Genomic DNA, 23,152 nt, shown 5'->3' on the forward strand with positions numbered 1-23,152 from the left:
GCGAGTGAGTGTCTGTGAATCAGCTCCTAATCGCCCCGAATCGCCCCGAATCAACCCCTCTCCCTCGGTCAAGACGCCTGCTCACATCACAACAGCCCCGGTAAGCGCTCCTCAACGTACCGCCGCACCTCGTCCACCGACCCCACAATCTCAACGTAGCAGTCTGGCCGCACGAGCACGGCGTAGGCATCCCCCGGTCGGACGTACGAGCAGCCGAAAGTCTCCGCATCTGCCTCCCCCTCGTTTTGCAAACCGGCGGGCTCGCGGCTGGAAGCGGAGGCGGGGACCGAGACAACGCCCACGTTCCGCGCCTTCAGCTCGGTTAGTTTCAGCAGCGAGAGGAACTGGGGTGTCTTGGGCTTGAGGACGTCTTTTTCGTGCTCTGCGTCTGCGGCTGCGGCTGCGGCTGCGGCGCCGACGAGCACGAGCACGTAGCGGCCGTAGACGAGGCGCTGGTAGAAGCGCAGGTCGTCGTTTGCGCGGTGGTCTCTCAGCCACAGATCCGGGGCGCGGTGGCCGGCGCGCCAGACGCCGCGCTCGCTGTTGGTTACTAGCGGAGACGCGACGTCGGCGTACTGCACGCCCATGCCGGTGATGAAGGCGGCGTTTTGCTCAATCAGGGTCACGTAGCCCTTTGCGTCGGCCATGGTGCTGCGCACGAGCTGTGCTGCGACGTTGATGACGCGGGCTGCTGTTGCGCGGCGCTCGGTGTCGTAGGACGAGAGGAGCGCCGTTGCTGACGACGCCGGGAGGGACGGGTGGCCGAGGACGAAGTAGAGGCGCCAGATTAGGTTGAAGGCGTCCGAGAGGCCCGTGTTCATGCCCTGCCCGCCGTTGACGGAGTGGACGTGTGCGGCGTCGCCGGCGAGGAGGAAGGGGCCGGTGGGGGTTGGGTGGACGAGGGTTGTCGCGACGCGCTCTTTGACTGTGGCGTGGGTTAGTGGGAGTTGTAAACGGTAGGGCTTGGAGGCCGTTTGGGTGTCGTGTCTACGCCGACGAGATGGAATCAACGGACCGACTTACTCTCAAACTTGCTGAACCACTCAACATGTGTAAACTCAACCGGATGCGGCGCCATGTGTCTTCGAATCGAAGCCTCCGTCTTCTCCTGTGTAATCTCCCCATCGAGCAAGACGTAGAATCTCTGCATGCCACGTTCACTGAGCAGTCGTCAGCAGTCGTCCCAACCAGCCCAATCACGACCGGAACACACTCACCGCGGAATCCACGCCATCCTCGACTCGCCATCGACCTGCAGCGTGACAATCTCTCTCGTCACAGGGAACGTCGTGTCGATCCAGCAATCCAACACGGCCCACACCATGTTGGGTTTCGTGCCCTCCCAGCCAATGCCCAGCTCGCTTCGCATGAAGCTGCGCGCTCCGTCGGCCGCGAGGCAGAATTTCGCTTGCACGGTGCGCTTTGCTGTGTGGACGGTCACGCTCATGGGCGACGTTGTGTGAGAGAAGGAGAGCGCGGGCTCATCGTAGTGCACGGGCACGTCCATGTGAGAGGTAAAGTGGCGTTCTATAAAGGGCTGGCCGATCATGAGGAGGTGGTTGTAGAAGGTGTGGGGGATACCGTTCCACCACTTGCTTTGCCGGCTGGTGAATTCTCCATCAGCGTAGGTTGTGCTTGCTATCGGGGTGTTGTCAGCACGGCAGTTTGGAGCTGGCCTTGTATCGTGCTGGCTTACTGTTGCACTTCACACCTCGGTTCAGAAGCTCTCCGAGGATACCTGCATCTTTCCCGTTCTTTGGCTCCGCGTTGCTGGCGACTTCCAGATACTGCTGGGTTCGAGCTGTGATGGCATCTGCGCCGCCAACTTCTAGAGGTCCTTGCTTTGCATCGAGGATCGAGACGCTGAGCCCGAGTTGGCGGGCAAGCAGAGCGGACAGCAGGCCTGTTGGTCCAGCTGCAGGTGGATCAGACTCTGACTTGCATGCATGTGGATTCTGTGTTTTGTTTACCTCCAATGATGACTAGATCAACCTCTTCGACTGGCTTGGTGGACTCTTGAGCACGTCTGTGGTCCTCAAACTCAACAGCACCGCCAAAGTCCTGAGGAATGGCCATTTTTGATATAGGAAGAATCAACTCGTTCAATATGGCTTGAAGTCCTTCAAACCGAGCCTTTAGTACTGCGAGTCTGGAGCAATATACCGTCGAGTGCCTAGGCCTATCTTTTGCACCTTCGATCTCGCGCAATCCGACGAGTTTTCTTGATCAGCATAGCTAGGTTCATGCGCGCGATACGTGTCTCGTGCTGGTACGGAGTATCTCGGCAGACGCAGCCCTGTTGTTGGACGTCGATGCTCGGAACACCGAGTCAGGATGGATTCTTCAGTCCCGGTGTTATGCAGTCTAGAGGTCCAAACACCCAAATCCATCCATGGGCTAAGAAAAGTACGTCGCATCGCAATGCCTGTGTACTGTCAGGCCACAAGAGGTAGGTGGCATGCGTCGGACGTAGCACTGGCTAGTGTCACCGGCGACTAGTCGGTATCAGGAAGTGTGGGAGGGGTTTGATTGCCCTGGATCAATAGCCTGTTCGCAGGATCAAAAGCATCGTGTCCTAGAGCGTGTTCTACAACGGACGCATGCTCGATGTGGATAGTGGTGCACATGCATGGGTGTGTTCCACCGGGTCGGACCGAATCAAAGGCTTTTGTGGCGAACGTTGCGTTCATGCGCGAAATGCTCCTCGTCCTGCCCTTGGAAATTTCATCGGGGCGTGGAGGAAGGATGCAGATGCCGGGGCGCGCAAGGAGACTTTAGCCACGTGCTTTCCGTGAAAGCGAGAACGATACTTTGGGCACTAGTAGGGGTTGCAGGGGTCCCGGTAGATTGCAGGGCAGACAAGCGAGCTTTAGCCCCATACTGGGCCACCGGCACATGTTTCTTGCAAAAGGCGAGGCACTGCCGTGCTGTCTGTCGAAGCCATCACCCCCACGCTACACGACGCCACCGTCAAACAAGGACTGGATTAGATATCGGATATTGGAAATTTCCGTCGTATTGTTTTAGAATCTACTCTAAGCCATCGGCCCGTGCCGCGCTTTTCCTGCGACGGACGTCCAACGTCCAACACACGACCAGCAACAGTCCACCTACAATAGTGAACACAGCACAGTAACTAGCAAGGCCGCTCCATCCAGGCCCAGTGTCTCGTTGGATGGCACCAGCGACTGGATTGCCGATCAAGCTCGCGATTGCATTTCCAGCGAAGAGCACTCCAATCCTGCCTCCTAGTCTGCTCATGTCTGGAGTCAGCGTTGCCGCACTGGCTGGGATGAGGCTGATGACGCTCCCACTGACGAACCCGTACGCAACAACCCAGACAATCAGGCCGGCGAGAGATGTTTTGATGCGTGTCCAACCTGCTGCCAGCGCACCGCACGCGATCGCTGCGAGCGCTTGAGTAAGTACTGGTCCGGCGACAAACTTATCGGCGACAAAGTTTGGCACAATTCGACCAACCAATCCACCAGCGTTCATGATGCTGATCAGGTAGTATGTGCTCAGACCTTGCACCGGGAATGCAGTGTCGCGCACCCAAGCGCTGATGTAGAAGTACGGGATGTAAATGCCGGCAAACGAGAAGAAGATGCCTGCAATGAAAAGGGCATATGCGGGATCCTTCAAACAGCTGAATTCGTAGAGCGTCCGCTTGGCGGGGTTCTTCGTCAAAGCAGAGCGCTGACGTACAAGCAGACCTCCGACGCCAGTCGTGATCAGTACAACTAGAGCCGTCGCTCGGATAGCCCAGCTGAACCCTACACTAGCAAGTAGACGGCGCGTAAGAATTGGATAGATGATCCCACCAAGCGAAGCTCCGCTGTTCGCAAGGCCGACAGCAAGAGCGCGGTTTTGCGTAAAGTACGTGGGTACGATGGCCGTAGAGGGTACTAGGAGCAGACTCATGCCTAGGCCTGATAGAATACCTTGCGAAAGTAGTACTTGGTAGTACACGGGACGATGCGCAGTGGAAAACTCCCCGCTGAAAGACGTGAATAGCAAGCCAAGAGTGACAAGCGCGCAGCCGATGAAGGACATGACCTGGGCGTATCCTCTATCTACGAAGGAGCCGGTCGCAGATCCACATGCCAATAGTAGAAACGTCTGGAGAGATCCAATCCACGATATGGAAGATGGTGTTGAGAGTGCCGGATTGAACGAGCTGTAATATTCCTGGAAGACTCCGAAAGCATTAATCAGGCCCCTTTGCCTATGGTCAGCTAAACACTCTTACTTCGGTGGTAGAGCCTACCAAGAATTGAACATCAGAAACAGGCCAGCTACGACTTGAACCCAGGGTCTAAGGCTCGACGCCATTTTGTTCGAGTCGCTTTGTGTGGCAACTTGCGATGCGGTTGTCTTCTCGGCTGCCATGATGGATTGTGAGCTGTGTTTGGCAGTCAACGCAACCTTTGTCGAAAACTTGCAAATCAGTGAGTAGTTGGTTGACTAAGACTTTTGCGACGGCACGATTCAAGTCGCCTGCTCGTACGACATTGCCACGTGAAATTGGGAAGATCCACATGTAAGCCCTATACGAACTCAAACTCTTTACAAGGCTTTCAGATCGATGGGAGATGCAATAGCATAGGTAAGCAAGCGGAATAAGCCCGTAAGTTGACCGACCTTGCCTAGCTGGGTCAATCCGCCGTGATGTACAATCGGGTCATCCCGAGGAACGCAAGAGTCCCCGTGCGCGGAAGATATGCATGTCAATCATTGGCAGTATAGTGGGTATACATCGGGAAGGTTGTCTTGCGGTTGAACGTATCGTTCTCGTCCTCGGTCTGAGCGCTGTGCTTGGCGACCTAAGTCGGGACTAGCTGATACATTGCTACTCAGGTCTTGATAAAGTGGAGGTGCAATCCTTCACTGTGGTGGCAAATGGGACAATCAGGGGTCCTTCCAGATGCAATTACAAGCAAGGTTGTGCGAAGGACCTCGGGACAGAGTTTGTCAAACGGTGATCACGCCCGAAAGAGAGGAGAGGGAAAAAAACCAGAATTTGTAGAAGCGTGGAGGCTGTCAGAAAAAGCATAAATGAGCACTTGATGCCAGATTGAACAAATCAAGACCATTCGGACCGGAGTGAAACAGTCACCAGGGAGTCCCCAGCTCATTCACTCCTTCTCGCTTCTGCTCACATTCATTTCTTACAATATGCCTCTCCTCTTTGGGTCGGGTACACCTCCACCCTTCGAACATAGCACCCCGTCCTACCTCCAATCAAACACGATGGAAACATCGCAGCGTATTCTCGATGTTATATTGCGTTACAGGTCTCCTCTGCCGAAGGATTCCCCGGATCGTAGTGACGAGGGCGTGCTCAAATCCCTTGGCCTCATCTACCGAGCGGTGAAACACAGCGAACCAGTTCGCATGGTACTTCCTGCTTTTCCTTTCAAAAGTCCAAACAGCAGCGTTAAAGTCCTGGGTACCCTTCCAGATAAGGCCGAGGACGTAGCTCTGGCCCATCTGAATGGACTATGCGCTGCAATCGAGGACATCTACCCCCCGGGCGCCGTTCTTACCATCGTCTCGGATGGCTTAGTTTACAACGGTTCGTGTTCTTTTGATACCTTCCTAGTCGATGCTGACGATATTAGACCTGCTAGGCGTGCCAGACCATACAGTCTGGACTTATGGCCAATCTTTGCGACAACTTACCAAGACCAAGGGATACACGCACATCGACTTTGCACGACTCAAGGACCTGCTTGGCATCTCTTCTCTGCGTGAAGATATTGATGAGATGGCCTATGCTGCTGTTGCGCCTTCAATCCGCCTCGCACTGATGCACCGGTACGGCAGCTTCAATTGGGACTCTGTGACCAACGAATCGTACGTCAATAACGACGAGAACAAGAGGTTGACCTACTGCGGATACCTAAAGTTCCTCGCTTTGGATTTGGCGAACACCTACCTAATCGGTCAAGGGCGAACGAAGAGCGCGTTCAAGAGAGGTGTCGAGGTTATTGCAAAGAGTATGCTGAAACGCGGCGAAGCATTCGCAAGAGCGGTTCGGGAAAACTATCCCGATCATGTTCGACTCTCCATTCATCCAAGCACTGGCGAGGACAAGATATCGATCAACGTCCTGCCGATGAATAGAGTCATTACGCCGTGGCACAGCACTGTAGCTATAATGGTCGACGGAACAGTGCTGGCAGGACAGCGTAAGGAATTCGAGGAAGACACAAGAATGGAGCTGGTGTATGAGGATGGAAGGCCGAGCTACTTCCGAGAACGATCGCCCTTATATCACTGGGATCATTCAGTTCCTGTGGCGTTCGAACCGATGTATCCTTGTGGAATCATGATCAGGCCGGCCGAGGGCGCCAAATCCTTGTCCATCCAGGACATCGATGCCCGCAGAGTAAGGGAACTGGCCGAACTGAACTCGCCTGTAATTCTGAGAGGCTTCAAGCAAACCAAGGATCGAGATGCTTACGTCGCAAAATCGTATGAAATGGGTGTACCGACACCATGGAAATTCGGCCTTGTACTCGAAGTGAAGGATTGTGGTAACGAAGGCCAAGGTCTGAACAACGTGCTAAGCCAAGAGTGGATGCCTTTCCATTTTGACGGCATGTTCAAGACCCAGAAGCAGAGGCGAGACGACGGAACCGAACATCTTGTGCCTAACCCTCCACGCTTCCAATTCTTTGCTGCAGTCACACCAAGCCCAAAAAACACCGGATACACGCTATTCTCGAGCTCGAAACTTGTTTTCGACCATCTCCCGGCAGATAAGTCGTCGAAACAGCTCGAAGCATTAACATGGTCGGTCAAGACCCCCTCATTTGACCAATCACTCATTGGCAATATGCCACTTGTTGCGACACATCCTTCCACAGGCCGACCTTGCCTCAGATACCACGAGCGGTGGCCTCAAGAGAAAACTCGTTTCGACCCGACCGAGGTAGAAATTGAGAGCGACGACGGGACCATGTGCGACGTCCTGGAAAAGTTGTTGCATGACCGCAGGGTATGCTACTGGCACTCATGGAAGGAAGGAGACCTTATTGTCAACGACAACATCTCTATGCTGCACACAAGAAGCTCGTTTCAGGCGGGTGTTGATCGAGAGTTGTGGCGAATCCATTTTGACTGAAATCGTCATATGTCACGATCAGCTGCTGGTATGGTAGGACGCGCGTCAAACCAATCTTACATAATGATGTAGTTATAGCGAAGGGACAGTTTAGATGAAAAGCGATACATTTCACCCTGTGATACCTCCCAAAATACACTTGCTTAGCCCCATGTCAGCGTCGTCCTGGCGCAACAGTGGTAAATACTAGCAAATGATCGTTGGTAAACATTTTGAATTTTGCTTTGCATCACTAACCGTTCAGTACTCTGTCAAAACCATCTCACCTCGCTCTTGACCCGATCATCTTAGGCTGCCTGCTGGCCTTCCATAACCATCCATGTCTGTATATCTTCTAGCGCCTTAACCAGGTCTGTGTAGATGAAATTTCCATATTTCCAGTTTTGCATGGCACCCATGCTGTGGTTAAAAAATGTCCAAGCATCTCTTTACCACATCTTGATAGTCTGGCCCCAAGTGCGCTGCAGCGTCTTCATACAACATATGAACAACGAACCCTTGAGATCGTTCTTCGATAGGTTCGTAGCGATTTTCTTCTCCGGGAGATTACGATATCTGCGAATGGCTCTTGAATGCGATCTCAAGCTGGATCAAACATATGTTCCGGTCGCGACATTAATAAAAAATATTTCGTATCCATGAGACTTCGCTCAACTAGATGCGGCCTCGATGGACATCAACGGCTATACAACTTCGCTGAAGGACATTTTGCCACCCATGAATCACATCGCGGCAAAGGTAGTTCGTCCCGTTTGACTTGCAATGGTATCAAGACAAAAATACAAGAAAGATATGGGTAGCTCAATGCGTTCCGAGATGCTGATGGGGAAAGTTCCTGAGACACTTGACAACACGCTATAGTCGTTCCTGTCATATATACCAATCGCTTATCGATACTCTCGCACCGTACTGTGCTTATTAACAAATCCGATTTGTTGTGCCTATTTCTTGTTGGTCAAGCAAGCTCTATAGCCATGTTGTCCCTGTCGACATTCAGTCGACGTGCCAAGCTTAGACGAAAACGTGCAGTTTTGCCGTTGGTATTGTATACAACACCGCTCTGCCGACGTCATGATGATGCGAAGAGCTCAGTCTTTGCAGGATTTTACCTATCAACTGTAACCATCCAACCATCACTCAGTACGTTACCTCCGGAATCGACACCGCCCCAGACAACGCACGTTGCCCCGTCTACCTCTGTGCCTTTCGCGATACCGAATTGACCCCTTTCTCCAAGGCCTCGCTTGGGCTCTCCAGGGATCTCTTTCTCTTCCTCCCCCTTAGTGTCAACGTAGTTGTAAAGTACTTCCGCCCATGTAGCCTCATGTGTGTCTCGTTTCAAGGTAGAACGGATAGCATCCTTGGTTGCTGCTGCGGTCGCATACTCTGGGGGCAACTGGAAGGTCCAGATGTCATCCAAATGTCTTGCGTCTTCGCCTTCGCCACCGATGGCGACGAGGTAGTGCCGTCCTTGACCGGTGGTGACCTCAACAAGTCCAGCATTCGACCGCGCCTGTGGCACTGATAGATCTTTTGAATCGGCGTGCGAGACTTCCTGCCACGCCCAGCCGCTGGTCAGAGGGGTTGTCCCACCTTCTGCGTGATTAAAGACCGGCGCAACGTCTAGATACTCCAGAGCACCCGATGCAAAAGTTTCGACACCTTTGCCTCCAAAGCGATATAGCCTACTGCCTGCGAGTGACAGGCTAGCGCCTTCACGTGGCTGCCCAGGCGGCGAGGGGATGTTCGACCAGGAGCGCGTTCTCAAGTCGAAAGCCAGAGCATCGTTTGCAAGCTGACCGCTCGAAACATTACGTCCACCAACAATGAAAATAGTGCCCCAAGTATCATCCACAGGGGGTTCTGGAACATTCTTCGAGGGGTCTACCGGCTGTTGAGGTGCTCTCTCTTGGTATGTGATGGACTTCGCTGCTGGGAAGTCTGAGCTCGCAGAGGTGTGTCCCACGCGTTGGCTTGGGGCCGACGTGCCAGGAGCAGGGTCAAGATATGACCATGTGCTCGAGACCGTGTGGTAAGCCCAAACTCTTCCATTCTCTTCGGAATCAACTTCACCTCTTCCTCCAAATACGTATATTGAATCTCCAATTACTACTGCAGTGTGACCTTTTCGTGGACCCGGTACGTCGTCTAAGCCATTGGCAGCCTGCGCAGGTTTCGAAGTATAGTCTGCGTCGAGTACACCACTGGATGGTAGGATGATGATATGCATGTCGTTATCAGCTAGTTTTCCAGGCGCCGTCTCACCACCGAAGATGTAGGCTCGACCCTTGACGACTGAGACGGTGTGCTGTGAGCGTGGCAATGGAACAGAGGTGATGCGTGTGAGATTGGTCTTGATCGGTAGAGTTGGATAGGTTATACCCTTCACCAGAGCGGCTGCACCCTGTAAGATGTTCTCTGCCGCGTATAGGATTCCGGCTGCGGCTGGCTCCATGATGTTGAAAGCGGCGATAACTTTTGGCGATTTGTTTGGTTTAGAGGTTTGGTATCCGAGCGTAGGTCGAACAAAAAGCTTGAGGCCTTTCTTTAAATCGCTACTCAGATCGTGGTGATGGAAGAAGATGTAGTGGTGTTAACAGACGGCGGCTGGAGCTCAGTGTTTGAGCTTACGACAGTGACGTCATACCACACAAGGCTGGCTGAACCCTTGTTCAGCCCCACCAAAGGTGCTACTGCCACATCTAGCAGTCAAAGTAAGGCCTTGAGTTGATTTTGAAATCACTCAAGATATCAGATCTTCGTTGTGCATGGTTAACGGTATACGTAAAAAGTTGGTCATTACATATTAGTGAGCGGGCATGGCTTCGACGTTTTCGTGTGCGTGTATGTGGTATCACTGGACGACTTATGCTGGACAGATTCCAACTCCAATCCGACATGTATGCTATACCATGGGCGCCAGGCTCTTCTATGATTCATTTGTAGTATCCACCAGAGTGTTTAGATGTTGGGCGACAATTGATCATATTTGACGCAACGCTCGACCTAGCCTTGGTGAGTTTTAGGTCACAATAGAGCATCCGAATGGAACTTACTGTATCGATTGAAGCTTGTAAGAAGCTACGTGCTTCAAGGCCGACCCAGACCTTGAGCATTGAGAAGTCTCCACCGCGGATCATAGAGCCGCCGCCCTGAGCACCAAGCTGTCGCAGTATCGGAAGAGCGCTGTGATGCGTCAGTTCGTAATTAAGCTGCACGGGTCGTGATACTTACCCAGCGAAGAGGTCCAGTTCCGGGTTCAGATTCCTGCCAATGCCTTCCAAGAGCAAGATGCTGAGGACAACGTTGATAAAGTCACCTTCTAGACGAACATGATGCGTTCGCACCATCGACAGAACCTCGTTCAAAATGTCTCCAATCTTGATGTTACCAAGAGCAAAAGTGCGACTTTTGACACCCAAGACCAGATGTTGCATGCGTAGAGCAAACACCTCGCCGTCCAAAACGGCCTCAGGTTGCCTACATCGTTCGACCATCAAGTGTCCTGCTTTGTAACCGTCGAACTCAGCCACTGCTTTGAAAAGGTCTAGGAAGTTTGTACGGTTTTTGCCGTTAAGCTCCGTCACCAGTCCTGCATCAATGAAGATAAGTTGCGGTCGGTAACCTTCGTTGTCAATTTCCCGTAGTCGAGCCTTCCACTGTTCGGGGTTCTTGCGATGCGGTCGCAGGCGTTCTAGTACCTCCTCTGTGACATCAGTAGATTCGATAGGTCCAGTGGTGCGATTCTCTTTGCGAGTAAAGATTGGTACATCAAGCTTCTCGGGCTTGTAAAACCGCACCATGATATTGCCGGGGTGCAAATCAGCGTGGATGAAGTTATCGATGAGAACCATGTTCAGGAAAGCGTCGAGCCCCTCATCAGCAATGTCCTTCTGGAAGACTCCTCCGCCGTTCTGCAGAAAGTCTTCCATAGGTATGCCCTGTGCAAACTCTTCTATCAGGACATTGCGGGTCGAGTACTCAGTGTAAGGGTACGGGAACCAGGCCGTTGATCGATCCTTGAAATTTTGGCGGAAGATGGTCAGGTTGGCAGCCTCAATACGCATATCGAGCTGTAGCCTCATCATCTCACCAAATTGCTCTACCTCGTCTGGAAATGAAAACCACTCCATCGTCGGGATTGCGTTGATCACAGCTGCAAAGAAGGCCATTATGCGCAAGTCTCTTCGGACGATCTTCTCAATCTTAGGATGTAAGACCTTGACAGCAACATGACTTGAAGGCACTCTCTGCGGCGTACTCTTCAGTGTTGCGTCAACGTTCTTCTTGATCCTCCGCGCAAAGTTCGGCTCTTCTTGGTCAATGGTGTTATCCTGTAATGTAGCTAGATCCGGCTTGAGCTTGGCTTTATAGACCTGTGCAATTGCACCCACGCCAAGGGGCTGCTCGTCGAATTCCTCGAAAATGTCGTCAAACCGACGCCCATTGAAGGCAGCTTCTACTGTCCGTTTCGATGTCTCAAGCGAATGTGCGGGGGCGTTCGAGTGTAAGGTAGACATGATCGAGCACATCTCCGTGGGGAAAATATCCGTTCGGGAGGCGGCCCATTGTCCTAGCTAGCAAACGTTAGAGCATTAAAAAACGATACAGATCAGACTCGTACCTTGATGAAGGCCGCCCCAGCCCGCTCCATTGAGCTGACGAGGAATCCATACCACCACAATGTTCCACTCCTCTCGTTGTCTCTATCGGCTTTCCTGGACCCAATCCAGATCGCAGGTATCGTCACAATGACGGGTACGAATATAATGACCAGGTGCAGAAACCGCAAGCCCGTAGCTATGGGCTCGATTATGTAGTCTTCCACGAAAAAATAGATCCCACGCCTGTACTTCTTTGAGTTCTCCAAAGCTTTGGGGACTTGTTCTGCAAGTTCTTTTCTCGAAGCCTCAAGCATGGCCTCTTCTTGCGTCTTCTCTCCATTCCCAGACTTATCGTGACTGATCTCAACAAATGCAAGAGGGCTGAGGGCTACCCCACCTACTGCAGCAGCGCCGGACCATAGTATTGTTTTACCGCCAAATCGAGGTGTTGCGAACTGTCGGCGCGCGGCGGAGACGAATGAGCGCGTTGGCGCGCGGGCGACAAAGGGCGTGGACTGCTGCAGGCCTTGTCGAAGACATTGTCGACCCAGCAGGAAGACAGTCCTCATGGTACAAGATACTAGACGCAGGCGACGCGTGAAGGTTCCATGCAGTTGAGCGAGCCCCTTGTGGGCCGGTTCGACTGTCATGACGTTGCTCGGTCGCAGGTGCCGTCGTGCACGGACTTCTACACACACCACAGAACATGTGAGAGAAAGTGATTGAAGCTCACTCAAGACTGCTGCTTACGTACCCAAGCAAAGCAAACACCTTACCTATACTTGTGCCTCGTTTGCGAATAAGCAGCAAATGTTTCCATGCATGGATCATTAACGCCGAATCAAGTCACTGGACGAAGAGATTATCTTTCACTTAACATTGATAACTAACCACTGATTATATAGAACAACGAAAAAAACGCTTAGTCAGATGCAGGAACAGTATCGCCACATATCCTAGGCGGTGACAAACCCTTCGAACCCGTTCTTCAACGACTTCTGCGTTAGCTCGGTGTACAGCGGGAACCCACCAGCAAAATTGAGCTGTTCGCGGACTTTCCCGGGGATGTTTGAACCCATATACCAGCTGTCCGTCTGGGGGAATAGAGTCTTGTCTGAGAGTTCTGTAACCTTCTCGCGCCAGTCCTCTTCAGCCTGGCGAGTGGCATCACAGTAATCGATCTTCTGGTCCCGTAGCATCTGCATGCACTTGACGATCCAGTCTCCCTGGACCTCAACACAGGTTGGGCCGTTGGAAAAGGCAGTCGGGCCTTGAGCACCGTACAGGAAGAAAATGTTGGGGAAACCAGATAAGGCCATACCCATGTATGTGTATGTTCCGCTCTTCCAGGTGTCTGATAGCTCGACGCCGTCAACGTTTCGCAGACCCATATTCCTCATACCGCCAGTCACCGAGTCGAAACCAGTGGCGAGAGCGATAACATCGAATTTGTGCAGCTTGCCATCAGACGTAACGATGCCCTCTTTGGTGAACTTCTCGATTGGTGTTGCCTTGCAATTGACAACAACGTTCTCCGGTCTGTCGAGCATCTCGTAATAGTTCTGCTCGAGTGATGGCCTCTTGGTACCGAAAGCATGAACAGGTTCCAGGGGTGCAAGGATGTCGCGCTTTACTGGGTCTGAAATCCTTGCGCGGGTCTTCTTTGCCCAGAAATTGTACGCTTCCCTGTTGGCCTTGTTATCAAACAGCAGGTCCTTGTAGTTGGCAAGCCAAAACTCGAAGCCACCGTTCTGCCACAGTTTCTCGTAAAAAGCCTCGCGCTCCTCGGGGCTATCGTCGAAGGTGTTCTTCTCGATGTAGTCGTATTGGAAACCAGCGAATGTGTTCAGACGGGTTTTAAAGATGGTCTCATACTCTGTCTCCTTTCTCCTATCTTGCTCTTCTCGTGTAAGAGGCTTTTGTTCCATTGGCAAGCACAAATTTGGAGTTCGGACGAAGTTGGTCACTGAAGCTGCCTCCTTGGAAGTCTCCTGAGCAATCTGGATACCGGTCGAACCAGTACCGATGACGCCAACACGCTTGCCCTTGACATCGACGCCGCCATTGGGCCAGAACGAAGAGTGGTGGATCTCGCCCTCGAAGTCCTCCATGCCAGGCCAGTCAGGAAAGTGACGCTTAGCAGCGAATCCCAGTGCTAGGAGCATGTACTTGGCCTTTGCGGTGCGGCCATCTTCTGTTTGGATGTGCCACTTGCCAGAGGGCTTGTCGAAGTCAGCACCGACCACGCGAGTATTGAAAGCGCAGTCTTTCTTGATATCGAGCTTCTTCTCGACTTGCTCGAAGTACTTGCGGAGCTCGTCGGTACCAGGGTATCGGCATGACCAGTACCAGTCTTTCCAGATTTCCGGGATCGAGTACTCGTAAATCGGTACTTGTGAATCGACTGCTCGATGTTAACAACCAGTCATCGACTGCTAAACAATATATACCTCGTGCGCCCGGGTAGCAATTCCAATGCCAGATGCCTCCTAGATCGGTGCCCGCTTCATAAATCTTGCACTTGTAACCTAGCTGACGAAGCTTGTGCATCAAGTACACGCCACCAAAACCAGCCCCAACGATCAAAACATCTGTCTCCAACTCCTTCGCATAGTTCTCGTTATTTGGAGAGGCACTCTCGTTGGTCGCGCCGATGTCTGTTCTGAAGTGAACCATATTGACTGCAGGTCGAGGGAAATGGGGAATGAGATGTACTCGACGAGGGCCTTCAGTCAATTTATATACACGTCAACATGCAAGTTACCCCTCCCGCAGGAGTGCCTCGAGATCTACGTCTACGCGATCATCCACCCAACGCTAAATCGCGTCCAGCAATGAGGTGGCCAATGAATGGGATGTCGACCGTCACTTAGACATGGACTATACGAAAGCGCGTCTTGGTTCTCTATAAGATGCCTTTTGGCCGGTGAACCAACGTTGTTCAATAAATGGAATCTGTCCCAACAGTGCAGAACAACCATGGCAAATGCGGAAGTAGCCCGAAGGATGCCACTGCTCTAGACACGCGACGTGAACAGGTGCTATCCGACTAACCCGCAGCCGTGGAGGGGGCGGGGTACCCCAGTACCCCGCATACCAGCGGTCCCGTACCAAACAAGCTTAATGTTTACTCTCGCTTTACCACTTATGGTAGCCCGAAATGTCAAGTTATGACGATGCTTGTGGAGTTCCATGGGTTTAGCGGTTGAGGGCGCAACCATCGGCTTTCCCAAATTCCATACGCATACGAGCCGACTCGGTGACTTGCTGTGGCAGCAGCAAGACATATCCCAGCAGTCTTTGACGCATTGATGACTAGAAATAACCCTTGTCTGGCCTCCTGGAGGATTCCCCCGGCCTGAATATTCATCAATGTGTAGGTGTCTGTAGTCTCCGAAGTGCCAGAGAGATCGTAGCGACGAGGAAAACTGGGATTGAGACTCCTGCTATCACAGTAAATAGCTGACTTACTGGCCGCGACAATGCTTGACAGTGGCTGCCCGCAGGCAAGACCACACCGAACCAGGGTAAAATGAAGCGCGCAGGAGCGATGTATTCAAACAACAGCAATAAGCTTCGTGGTGGAGACTTCCTTTCATCCAGATTCCAATCAAGGGATTCAACCATCGCGATGATTTGGCCAGATGACTGGTGACCTAATCTCCGCATTGCTGCCACCAACTGGCATCTCGACGAGCCGGCTTTGCGGAGCTGCTGCGAACAGACGCAGAGCAGTGGCGGTAAAAAATCCCTGAGTCAATCGACTAGAATGGCAATAGAGCGGCTCCGCAGGCGACGGCTCCTAAGCCTGTGCGGTTCGCACGAGTCATTTACAACGCAAAGCTGAAAGTGGGCTGTCATGTAGGCAAGGTATAAGCGTTCTCAAAAGACCAGGTATACCCTGTGACCTAGGAGCAGTGGTGTACTTTACATACTGCCTGCATACACAGACAAAGAGCTAAGGTTTTAGCGCCCTTATCAAAGTAAAACACTTTTTACATTAAGTGCACCTTTAATTACAGAAGTAAAGATGCATGCTTTTAAGAAGACTTACTCTTCTTACTAACGCACACTTATAGTTTAAAACAATGTTAAGACCTACTTATGTTTTGCTAAGTTAAAGATTAATTAACTCTGAATACTTGTGTCACGGGGTGAACCTGGTCTTTTGAGAACAACCCATAGCGAGCCAGGCCAGCATCCTGTACCAAGCAAGGCACGGACCCATGAAGACCAAAAGCATATGTTGCTAGGATGTGCGAAATCTCAACCACATCGATACTTGTTTTCGTTGCGAAGTCAGGTCTTTGATCACCGCCTGTGATCTGGTCTCACACCCAGGTAAGCAGCTTTTCTTCTGCACGTTGGTAGTATTTCGAGTGGTCCGAAACCACAGAGCACACTGTTGGTCAAATGAAAAAAGCAAGCCTCACAGGTACATCGTGTTGTGAAAGTCTCGGGAAAAAGCGAAGCCCATCGCAGTCAAGAAATGATAACGCTCTCTGGAACTGTGATGGTATCACAAATCTTGTTTGTTTTCGCACTTCTTAACTTTTTGAAGCAGTTGAAGGGAAGGTTGGGACGCGACCATGCGGAGGTTTAGCTGGTTTCGCTTAAGCTCCCCCTTAACGGGAACAAACACTTATATTCCGAAGAGGTCCCTGCGTATCAATTGCTGTTTTGGCAGGCACCATCCGACCTACAGAGCAACCTGCGCAGCCACACGATATGGCCTGCCGAAGCAACCCGCCTCCATCTCTTGCTCTGCAACAATGTCGTTTTCTAGGCCGGCGCCGCTCGTTGCTGCATTCTTCGAAACATGGGGCAACGACACAATGATCAAGCTTGCCAAGACGTCTTATCACGTCTTGACATGATATTTGCTCCTCTTCGCATGCAGTCGTGTTGCAATTGGTGGGGATGGTACACTTCCCATATCCACACCGAACCTCACTACCACCGAAGAGGCAGGTCGGAACTGCCAAGGATGCCAAGGACGCACGTTGTACAACTTCGAGGCTGCGATCTGGTCTACCGCATCATCGGCCTATAAGCGGTACCTGGTCACTGGGAGCCCAATGAGTATGGATGTCACCAATGACGGGATGGACGTGCCGAATAGGTATAAAGTGAGAGCCATGTCCGAGTCTCTGAGCCCGGTCACTTCTCTGGACAATCTTGCAAACCAGTGCAAACGAAAGCACCGATACAGCCATGCTTAAGTCAATCACTGCCGTTGCTGCCTGCGCAGCTACCTTCGTGGACGCCGCGGCTTTGCTGCCTCGTGCCAACTCCACTAAGAAGCTTGTTACCTCCGTCAGTAGCAATTCACCCTTTCCAATGTATATAGCTGACTATTAGTAGGAAGCCTTGAGGCATCTGCTTGATATTGACAACCTTTATGCCAAGGCCGAGCACTTGCAGGAGATTGCCTACAGTACTGAAGGCAAGAACCGTGTTATTGGCAGCAAGGGACACGATGACACAGTTGCCTGGATCAAGGAAACTATCGGACAGTTTCCTGATTACTACACCATCCAGCTTCAGGGCGTCCCGCTCCTGGTTGGTGTGTCTGCGAACCTTACTGCCAACAACAAGACCATTGAAGTTTACCCGGTCACCCTTGCGCCGGAAGGTGATGTTTCAGGCCCGCTCGTTGCCATTCCCAATTTGGGCTGCGAAGAGGTGAGCTTCTCTGTATCCATGCACAAAGCATAAGTAACACGAGCTAGGCGGACTTCACTGAGAGCTTAGAGGGCAAGATTGCACTCATCAACCGCGGTACCTGCTCATTCGGTATCAAGGTTCAGCTTGCAGCTGCAAAGGGCGCACTTGGTGTGGTCGCCTGGAACAACGGCGAAGGCACTCTCGAGGGTTACTCGCTGCAGGTGTTTGAGGATCCTGCTAAGCCCTACGTGCCTGTTGGTGGTATCACTCTCGGCCAGGGCGAGTCCCTCCTCGCTCAGCTCCAAGCTGGCGTTGACATCAACGTCAACCTCAAGACCATTGTGCAGAATGCCACTAGCTACAATGTCATTGCAGAGACAATTGCTGGTGATCATGACAACGTCATTCACGTCGGTGGACATTCGGATTCAGTTACCGCGGGCCCAGGAATTAACGACAATGGCTCTGGCTCTATCTCCCTTCTTGAGATCGCCATCCAGCTGACAAAGTTCTCCATAAACAACGCCGTTCGTTTTTCTTGGTGGACCGGTGAAGAGGCTGGTCTGCTCGGTGCTGAGTACTACGTCAAGCAGCTGTCGCAAGCTGAGAAGGACAAAATCCGTCTGTTCCTTGACTTTGACATGATGGCATCACCCAACTACGCCATTCAGATCTACGATGGCGATGGTTCGGCATTCAACTCCACTGGCCCCGCTGGCTCTGCGGAAGCCGAGCACGAGTTCGCAGCATACTTCGACAACCTTGGTCTCAACCATACCGAGATCGAGTTCGATGGCCGTTCTGACTACGGTCCTTTCCTTGAGGCTGGTATTGCGGCCGGGGGTATTGCAGGTGGAGCTGAGGGCATCAAGACCCAAGAAGAGTTTGAGATGTTTGGTGGTGGCGCTGGTGTTCCCTACGATGTCAACTACCACGAGGACGGTGACACAGTCAACAACCTAAACCTTGAGGCTTGGATCGAGTTTGCCAGAGCTATTGCGCACATGACCGCTACGTATGCCCGCAGCTGGGATACCATCCCGCCAAGGAACGCCACTGCGTCGGTTAAGAGGTCTGAGAAGTACAATGAGTACAAGCAGGCTTTCCAGAAGACCAAGAGGTACCAGAGGTGGGTCTAAAGACACAGTCTTGCATTTATTGATGGGATATACATCATTATCAAATTTAAAAGATCTATCGATAAACATAACTAGCATCCTCCGCAGTGACATATGAACAAGCGAGTAGGCTGCAAACTCTCGACGTACTAGAACAAGGGGTCTCTATGCACTACTGTTGAGCCCCGTTGAAAGTCCTCAACTTTACATTACATGACTTCTCGTTCCTGTATACGCATTTTACGATATTCGCACCCTCTGAGTATTTAATTCCGAAACTTTGCTCATGTTCAACACCCTTCTTGCAAGGCAGATCGTTGCCTTCTGTGGTGTCAATCAACGTTCCGCTATACATGAGGAAAGAACAAAAACAAGTTAGCAAATGAAATAAGACTAAAATCGCATGACAACTCCGTCGAGCTTCGTGAAGATGATCTTCTCTTCCGACTCGTCGTTCTCTTCGATTGACTCTGGATCCTGCTCAAATTGCAAGGCGGGGCGGCAAGCAAACATGACCAGGAGTGATATCCGTATCTGGAAGGAATTTCGGCTGTAGAGCTCTTCGAGGGGGAGAATGTTCTTGCTGTAAGCGACAAGTCTGAGCTGAAGATCGGTCATTTCGTTGACCTGATCCACCTCTCCGGATTGCGCAAGCCGGTAAGCGTCTTCGAGATAGATCAGCTCAGCCAGCAGAGCCTTGTTGTCGTAATTGACTCTTAGAAACTCTCGCATTGGCCCCAGACAACGGATGTGGAAGGCATTTGCGATTTCTTCGAGGTTGCTCTCCGATAGTTTCTTGGACGCGGCTAGGGTAGAGCACTCGCCGCTACGGAGAATGGAGAACACGTTCGAAAGGATGATACGAGAACAAGAGATGAAAGCCATTTTGGAGATGAGGTCTGCTGTTGGGTTGAGCTGGGATGAAGCAAATGTTGAGGTACAAACAAATCTTTCTTGGACATTGTTTGTATAGTAGCATAACAAATCGGATACACTATTGAAGTGATTATTGAAAAGGGAAAAATGGTGAACCGATACCTACACCTCAAACCGTACTACAATCGTCCAATCAGCACGCTGACCATATGCGCAAGAGCCGGGTCACTCCATCATTTCTGGTGCTTCGCTAACCAAATTTTAAATAGCTGCCAGAACCAATGGGATACTCCAGGGCTCTGTAGTGTGTGTTGATCGCTTTTGTAGACCATATTGTCTTCTTCAAGCTATTGCGTGATCGAGTCAGCATATGCACTCGCAGGCGATGTAATAACATCATACATTTTCGGCTAAGACTACTGAAATTTGTTGTGAATCAAGAAAGCTCTGCAAGACCTGAGCCGTACATCTTTGCAGATTGGTGTTTGTTGGGTGTGATGCGAAGAAGGGGTTGATTTGGTTAGCCTTGATACTGCGGCTACGCTAGGCATGTGGCTCAAACAACGCACGTGTTTGCACTAGCCACCGCCCCAACTTTCTTGCCAGACAGCTGCGCCGTCTTGACATACGACACAACACCCTGAACCTCTCGAGCCTTACCGTCTTACAACTTCTCGCGCTTCCCAAACCTTGGCTATATCCACGAACCCGCACTTGACCTTCCGACTGCGACATTACGTTCTTCGGCGGTGACGAACGCCAGAGGTCCACTCCAGATCGGCGCGAACAGCACACGACACACGACATGGGCGGCTATATTTCAAAGTTCTCGGGGTTAATTTGGGCGAAGAAGGAGACTAGGATACTGATTCTTGGGCTTGTGAGAGCTGTCACTTGGAGAGCGCCAACAGCGGAGGTGCTGATGACAAATGCAGGATAACGCTGGCAAGACAACACTGTTGTACAGACTGAAGGTATGTTCAAGGCAGAGAAGGGAAGGAGAATGTTGGTTGCGCGTATTACTGAAAGAGGAGATGCGATTCATGGTGGCGATGCTGACAATTGTAACAGATTGGCGAAGTAGTTACGACAATACCAACAATAGGGTTCAATGTCGAATCGGTGACATACAAGAATCTCAACTTCAATGTTTGGGTATGTCAAATCTACACAGTAGAGAAATGACATACGTAGTCTAATACATGGCAGGATCTTGGAGGCCAGACTTCGATTCGTCCATACTGGCGTTGCTACTACGCCAACACAGCCGCTGTAATATTCGTCATTGATAGCACCGATATCGATCGTTTGTCAACCGCCTCGGAGGAACTGTCTGCCATGCTGAACGAAGAGGAACTACGAGACGCCGCCCTGCTCGTCTTCGCGAACAAACAAGATCAACCTGGCGCAAAGGGTGCTGGCGAGATTAGCGAGGCATTGAGGCTAGGCGAACTGAAGGATCGCAACTGGAGTATTGTTGCATGTAGTGCGGTCGATGGTCGTGGTGTGGACGAGGGCATGGATTGGCTTGTGGTGAGTACAGAAGAGTTATGGCTACTTTGAGAACGCGCTACTAACCTGCTGCAGTCGAATGTGAACAATGATAACTAGACCGCTGGCCGGCATGATTGCGAGATGGATGGTTAGGTAATGGTAGCGTATACTTTCAAGAGAAGGAGTGCCATCATACTGGCGGTGGGTGTGCAAACCGTGAATATCGACGAGCAGTAGGTAGTTCGCAATACGTCTACTGAGACATACTACACCTTACAGAATTTCTGCTACACCAGCAGTTGGGTTCTGGTGCGTTTATTGAGCTCTTTCATTTGATCCAAGAAAACGGTGTGCCTGAACGCGACAGCTTGAACTAGCGCTGACGTCAAGGTCCGTGTTACGTACGTATGAGCGTCGTGGCTTCTTCAATCCAATCCAAAGCGCAACTGCTCTCAAGCTCAAATATGCCACCGCTTCGAACACCAAATGCGCAGTGTAGGCAAAAGTCATGTTCAGAATGTGTAAGAGCTAAGCGAAGATGCGATATCGGACTGCCATGTTGTGCACGATGCAGCAGGCAGCATCTTTGGTGCACTTATCCGCAACAACTCGATTCTGAGCGAGCATCATCAGATCCTAGGGGTGATTGAAACCTTTCAGATGCCGCAACGATGAATTTGGTGGATGCTGGCGTCGGATTGTTTCCACTCGATCTCGAAGCATTCTGCATTCCAACAGCAACGGGAGATCAGCTTTATGATTTTGATCTACCCAGTGCTATCAGCTCCTTGAGTTCTCTCGGCCAACTCATAGGCAGCTCGACTGACGGCGAGGGCCAGATCACGTCGCATAGTCCCTACAGCTCCGCGAAATTGTCGACCATATCATTCGCAGATATTGCACCTCTCGCCAAATCGAGACGGCTTCCCAATCATTCAACTGAAGTTAGCACCTCGGATGATGGTGGAGAACAACTCAACTTTCTGGTGTCACGCCATGCTATATGATGAGCATATGCCCCGATCGTTGCAAGATGCACACGCCTCCTGTGCTCTCTACAATGCTAGGAATGACATTAACACCGACTTTGTGGCACGCCACATTATGAGCCGTGTTGATGAGCTCATAGCAGTGCCTTTGCCGACAGATGCAACCGAGATACTGGCTCAAGCGCATGCTCTAATGTTGTATCAAATCATGCTTGTCTTTGGTGGCGATGTGCAACACTACAGCCACGCCGAGGTTCTTGTGCCTCTTCTCGAAGCAGTCGACAACTTGTTGCTCCATCTCAGCACTCAGCAGACTGACCCTATCAACGAGCTGTCTCTGTACCCAAGCGCAGCTATGCGCGCCGTGTGGAAGTCGTTCGTATTTCGGGAGACCTTGCGCCGCACTATCTTGTCGCTCTTCCAGTTCCTGGCTTTGTGCCGTCTGCTGCGTGGACAATTTGGCTCTTGTACAAATGAACTTTCGCATGGCAACAAGGTGACACTTTCAGCACATCTTTGGAGTGCAACCACCGCCTTTGATAATGCAGTAGCTTGGAATGAAAAGAAGCATTTCCTAGTCCACGATCTGGATTTCACGGATGTCCTGCGGGATGCTCGGCCAGACGACATCGACAGCTTTGGGAGGACAATGCTTGTAGGGCTTCAGGGCATCGACGATTTCAAGGGTTGGTTCTACACGAGGGGTGGCACCTTTTGAGAGTACATACTGTGCGCCGCACGGATCGTCTGTCAGACTTTAAGGCGTAAGAAGAGCATTGACGATGCAATCTTGTGAGCAACTTCAGCTGGCAGAGACGAGGCACTACCACAGCAAGCGCTTAACGGTCCCCGGTCTCTTGTTGCGGTTTAAAAGCCTGCCCTTCACTACCACACCGCTGATTAGCAATTCTGGAGCTGAAATCTGCAGCTCACATTTGCCAAATCGAGGGACCGTTGGAACGACGCTCGCGAGATCATGATTGCTCAATCCGAAATGGCAGGTCAAACTGCGAATTCACCGACCATTGCAATACACGGAAGCAGCTGATAGTCAGTAGTGTCCATTGCCGATGGTTGTCCGGATCGAAAATTTCACATTGGGTTCAAACTCATACCTCCGCCCCACTTCGAAAGAATCTACCGCCCACGGAACCAGCAGAAGAGTGCCAGGAAAACTAATACAGTTTTCAATGTAATGTCACCGTTAAATTGCACCGGTGATATATTGCTAATAGACGTTTGTCTTCCCATCTCAGTAATAACTGGCCTAAT

General features: G+C 51.4%; 10 protein-coding genes across 10 annotated transcripts, besides 1 other annotated feature; 4 read left to right on the top strand and 6 right to left on the bottom strand.

Moving 5' to 3' along the window:
• Nucleotides 1–86: 86 nt before the first annotated feature.
• EKO05_0004724 (uncharacterized protein) lies at nucleotides 87–2,076 on the bottom strand (the record flags this gene model as incomplete). Its single annotated transcript, XM_038939429.1, has 5 exons — nucleotides 87–925; nucleotides 1,024–1,160; nucleotides 1,218–1,638; nucleotides 1,697–1,915; nucleotides 1,971–2,076. 5 exons carry the CDS (start codon nucleotides 2,074–2,076, stop codon nucleotides 87–89), a joined length of 1,722 nt encoding a protein of 573 aa, XP_038799278.1.
• Nucleotides 383–413: a tandem repeat.
• A 954-nt stretch (nucleotides 2,077–3,030) lies between the features above and the next one.
• On the bottom strand, nucleotides 3,031–4,392 carry EKO05_0004725 (uncharacterized protein; the record flags this gene model as incomplete). Its single annotated transcript, XM_038939210.1, has 2 exons — nucleotides 3,031–4,222; nucleotides 4,271–4,392. 2 exons carry the CDS (start codon nucleotides 4,390–4,392, stop codon nucleotides 3,031–3,033), a joined length of 1,314 nt encoding a protein of 437 aa, XP_038799279.1.
• A 786-nt stretch (nucleotides 4,393–5,178) lies between these two features.
• Nucleotides 5,179–7,132, top strand: EKO05_0004726 (uncharacterized protein; the record flags this gene model as incomplete). The annotated part of the gene is made up of 2 exons (XM_038939438.2): nucleotides 5,179–5,578; nucleotides 5,625–7,132. 2 exons carry the CDS (start codon nucleotides 5,179–5,181, stop codon nucleotides 7,130–7,132), a joined length of 1,908 nt encoding a protein of 635 aa, XP_038799280.2.
• Nucleotides 7,133–8,237: 1,105 nt separating this feature from the next.
• On the bottom strand, nucleotides 8,238–9,587 carry EKO05_0004727 (uncharacterized protein; the record flags this gene model as incomplete). The annotated part of the gene is made up of 1 exon (XM_038945647.1): nucleotides 8,238–9,587. One exon carries the CDS (start codon nucleotides 9,585–9,587, stop codon nucleotides 8,238–8,240), a length of 1,350 nt encoding a protein of 449 aa, XP_038799281.1.
• Nucleotides 9,588–10,093: 506 nt separating this feature from the next.
• On the bottom strand, nucleotides 10,094–12,305 carry EKO05_0004728 (uncharacterized protein; the record flags this gene model as incomplete). Its single annotated transcript, XM_038939226.2, has 4 exons — nucleotides 10,094–10,138; nucleotides 10,189–10,318; nucleotides 10,367–11,709; nucleotides 11,757–12,305. The coding sequence occupies 4 exons, from the start codon at nucleotides 12,303–12,305 to the stop codon at nucleotides 10,094–10,096; spliced, it is 2,067 nt and encodes a 688-aa protein (XP_038799282.2).
• Nucleotides 12,306–12,692: 387 nt separating this feature from the next.
• Nucleotides 12,693–14,412, bottom strand: EKO05_0004729 (uncharacterized protein; the record flags this gene model as incomplete). Its single annotated transcript, XM_038939153.1, has 2 exons — nucleotides 12,693–14,140; nucleotides 14,187–14,412. 2 exons carry the CDS (start codon nucleotides 14,410–14,412, stop codon nucleotides 12,693–12,695), a joined length of 1,674 nt encoding a protein of 557 aa, XP_038799283.1.
• Nucleotides 14,413–16,950: 2,538 nt separating this feature from the next.
• Nucleotides 16,951–18,542, top strand: EKO05_0004730 (Aminopeptidase Y; the record flags this gene model as incomplete). Its single annotated transcript, XM_038939252.1, has 3 exons — nucleotides 16,951–17,052; nucleotides 17,101–17,421; nucleotides 17,469–18,542. The coding sequence occupies 3 exons, from the start codon at nucleotides 16,951–16,953 to the stop codon at nucleotides 18,540–18,542; spliced, it is 1,497 nt and encodes a 498-aa protein (XP_038799284.1).
• A 372-nt stretch (nucleotides 18,543–18,914) lies between these two features.
• EKO05_0004731 (uncharacterized protein) lies at nucleotides 18,915–19,406 on the bottom strand (the record flags this gene model as incomplete). The annotated part of the gene is made up of 1 exon (XM_038945648.1): nucleotides 18,915–19,406. One exon carries the CDS (start codon nucleotides 19,404–19,406, stop codon nucleotides 18,915–18,917), a length of 492 nt encoding a protein of 163 aa, XP_038799285.1.
• A 796-nt stretch (nucleotides 19,407–20,202) lies between these two features.
• On the top strand, nucleotides 20,203–21,008 carry EKO05_0004732 (Arf GTPase arl1; the record flags this gene model as incomplete). Its single annotated transcript, XM_038939161.1, has 5 exons — nucleotides 20,203–20,277; nucleotides 20,333–20,371; nucleotides 20,469–20,552; nucleotides 20,607–20,930; nucleotides 20,985–21,008. The coding sequence occupies 5 exons, from the start codon at nucleotides 20,203–20,205 to the stop codon at nucleotides 21,006–21,008; spliced, it is 546 nt and encodes a 181-aa protein (XP_038799286.1).
• Nucleotides 21,009–21,887: 879 nt separating this feature from the next.
• On the top strand, nucleotides 21,888–22,598 carry EKO05_0004733 (uncharacterized protein; the record flags this gene model as incomplete). Its single annotated transcript, XM_038945649.2, has 1 exon — nucleotides 21,888–22,598. One exon carries the CDS (start codon nucleotides 21,888–21,890, stop codon nucleotides 22,596–22,598), a length of 711 nt encoding a protein of 236 aa, XP_038799287.2.
• Between the last annotated feature and the right edge of the window lie 554 nt (nucleotides 22,599–23,152).

Source organism: Ascochyta rabiei, chromosome 7, assembly GCF_004011695.2.
Source record: "Ascochyta rabiei chromosome 7, complete sequence".
NCBI classification, from domain to species: domain Eukaryota; kingdom Fungi; phylum Ascomycota; class Dothideomycetes; order Pleosporales; family Didymellaceae; genus Ascochyta; species Ascochyta rabiei.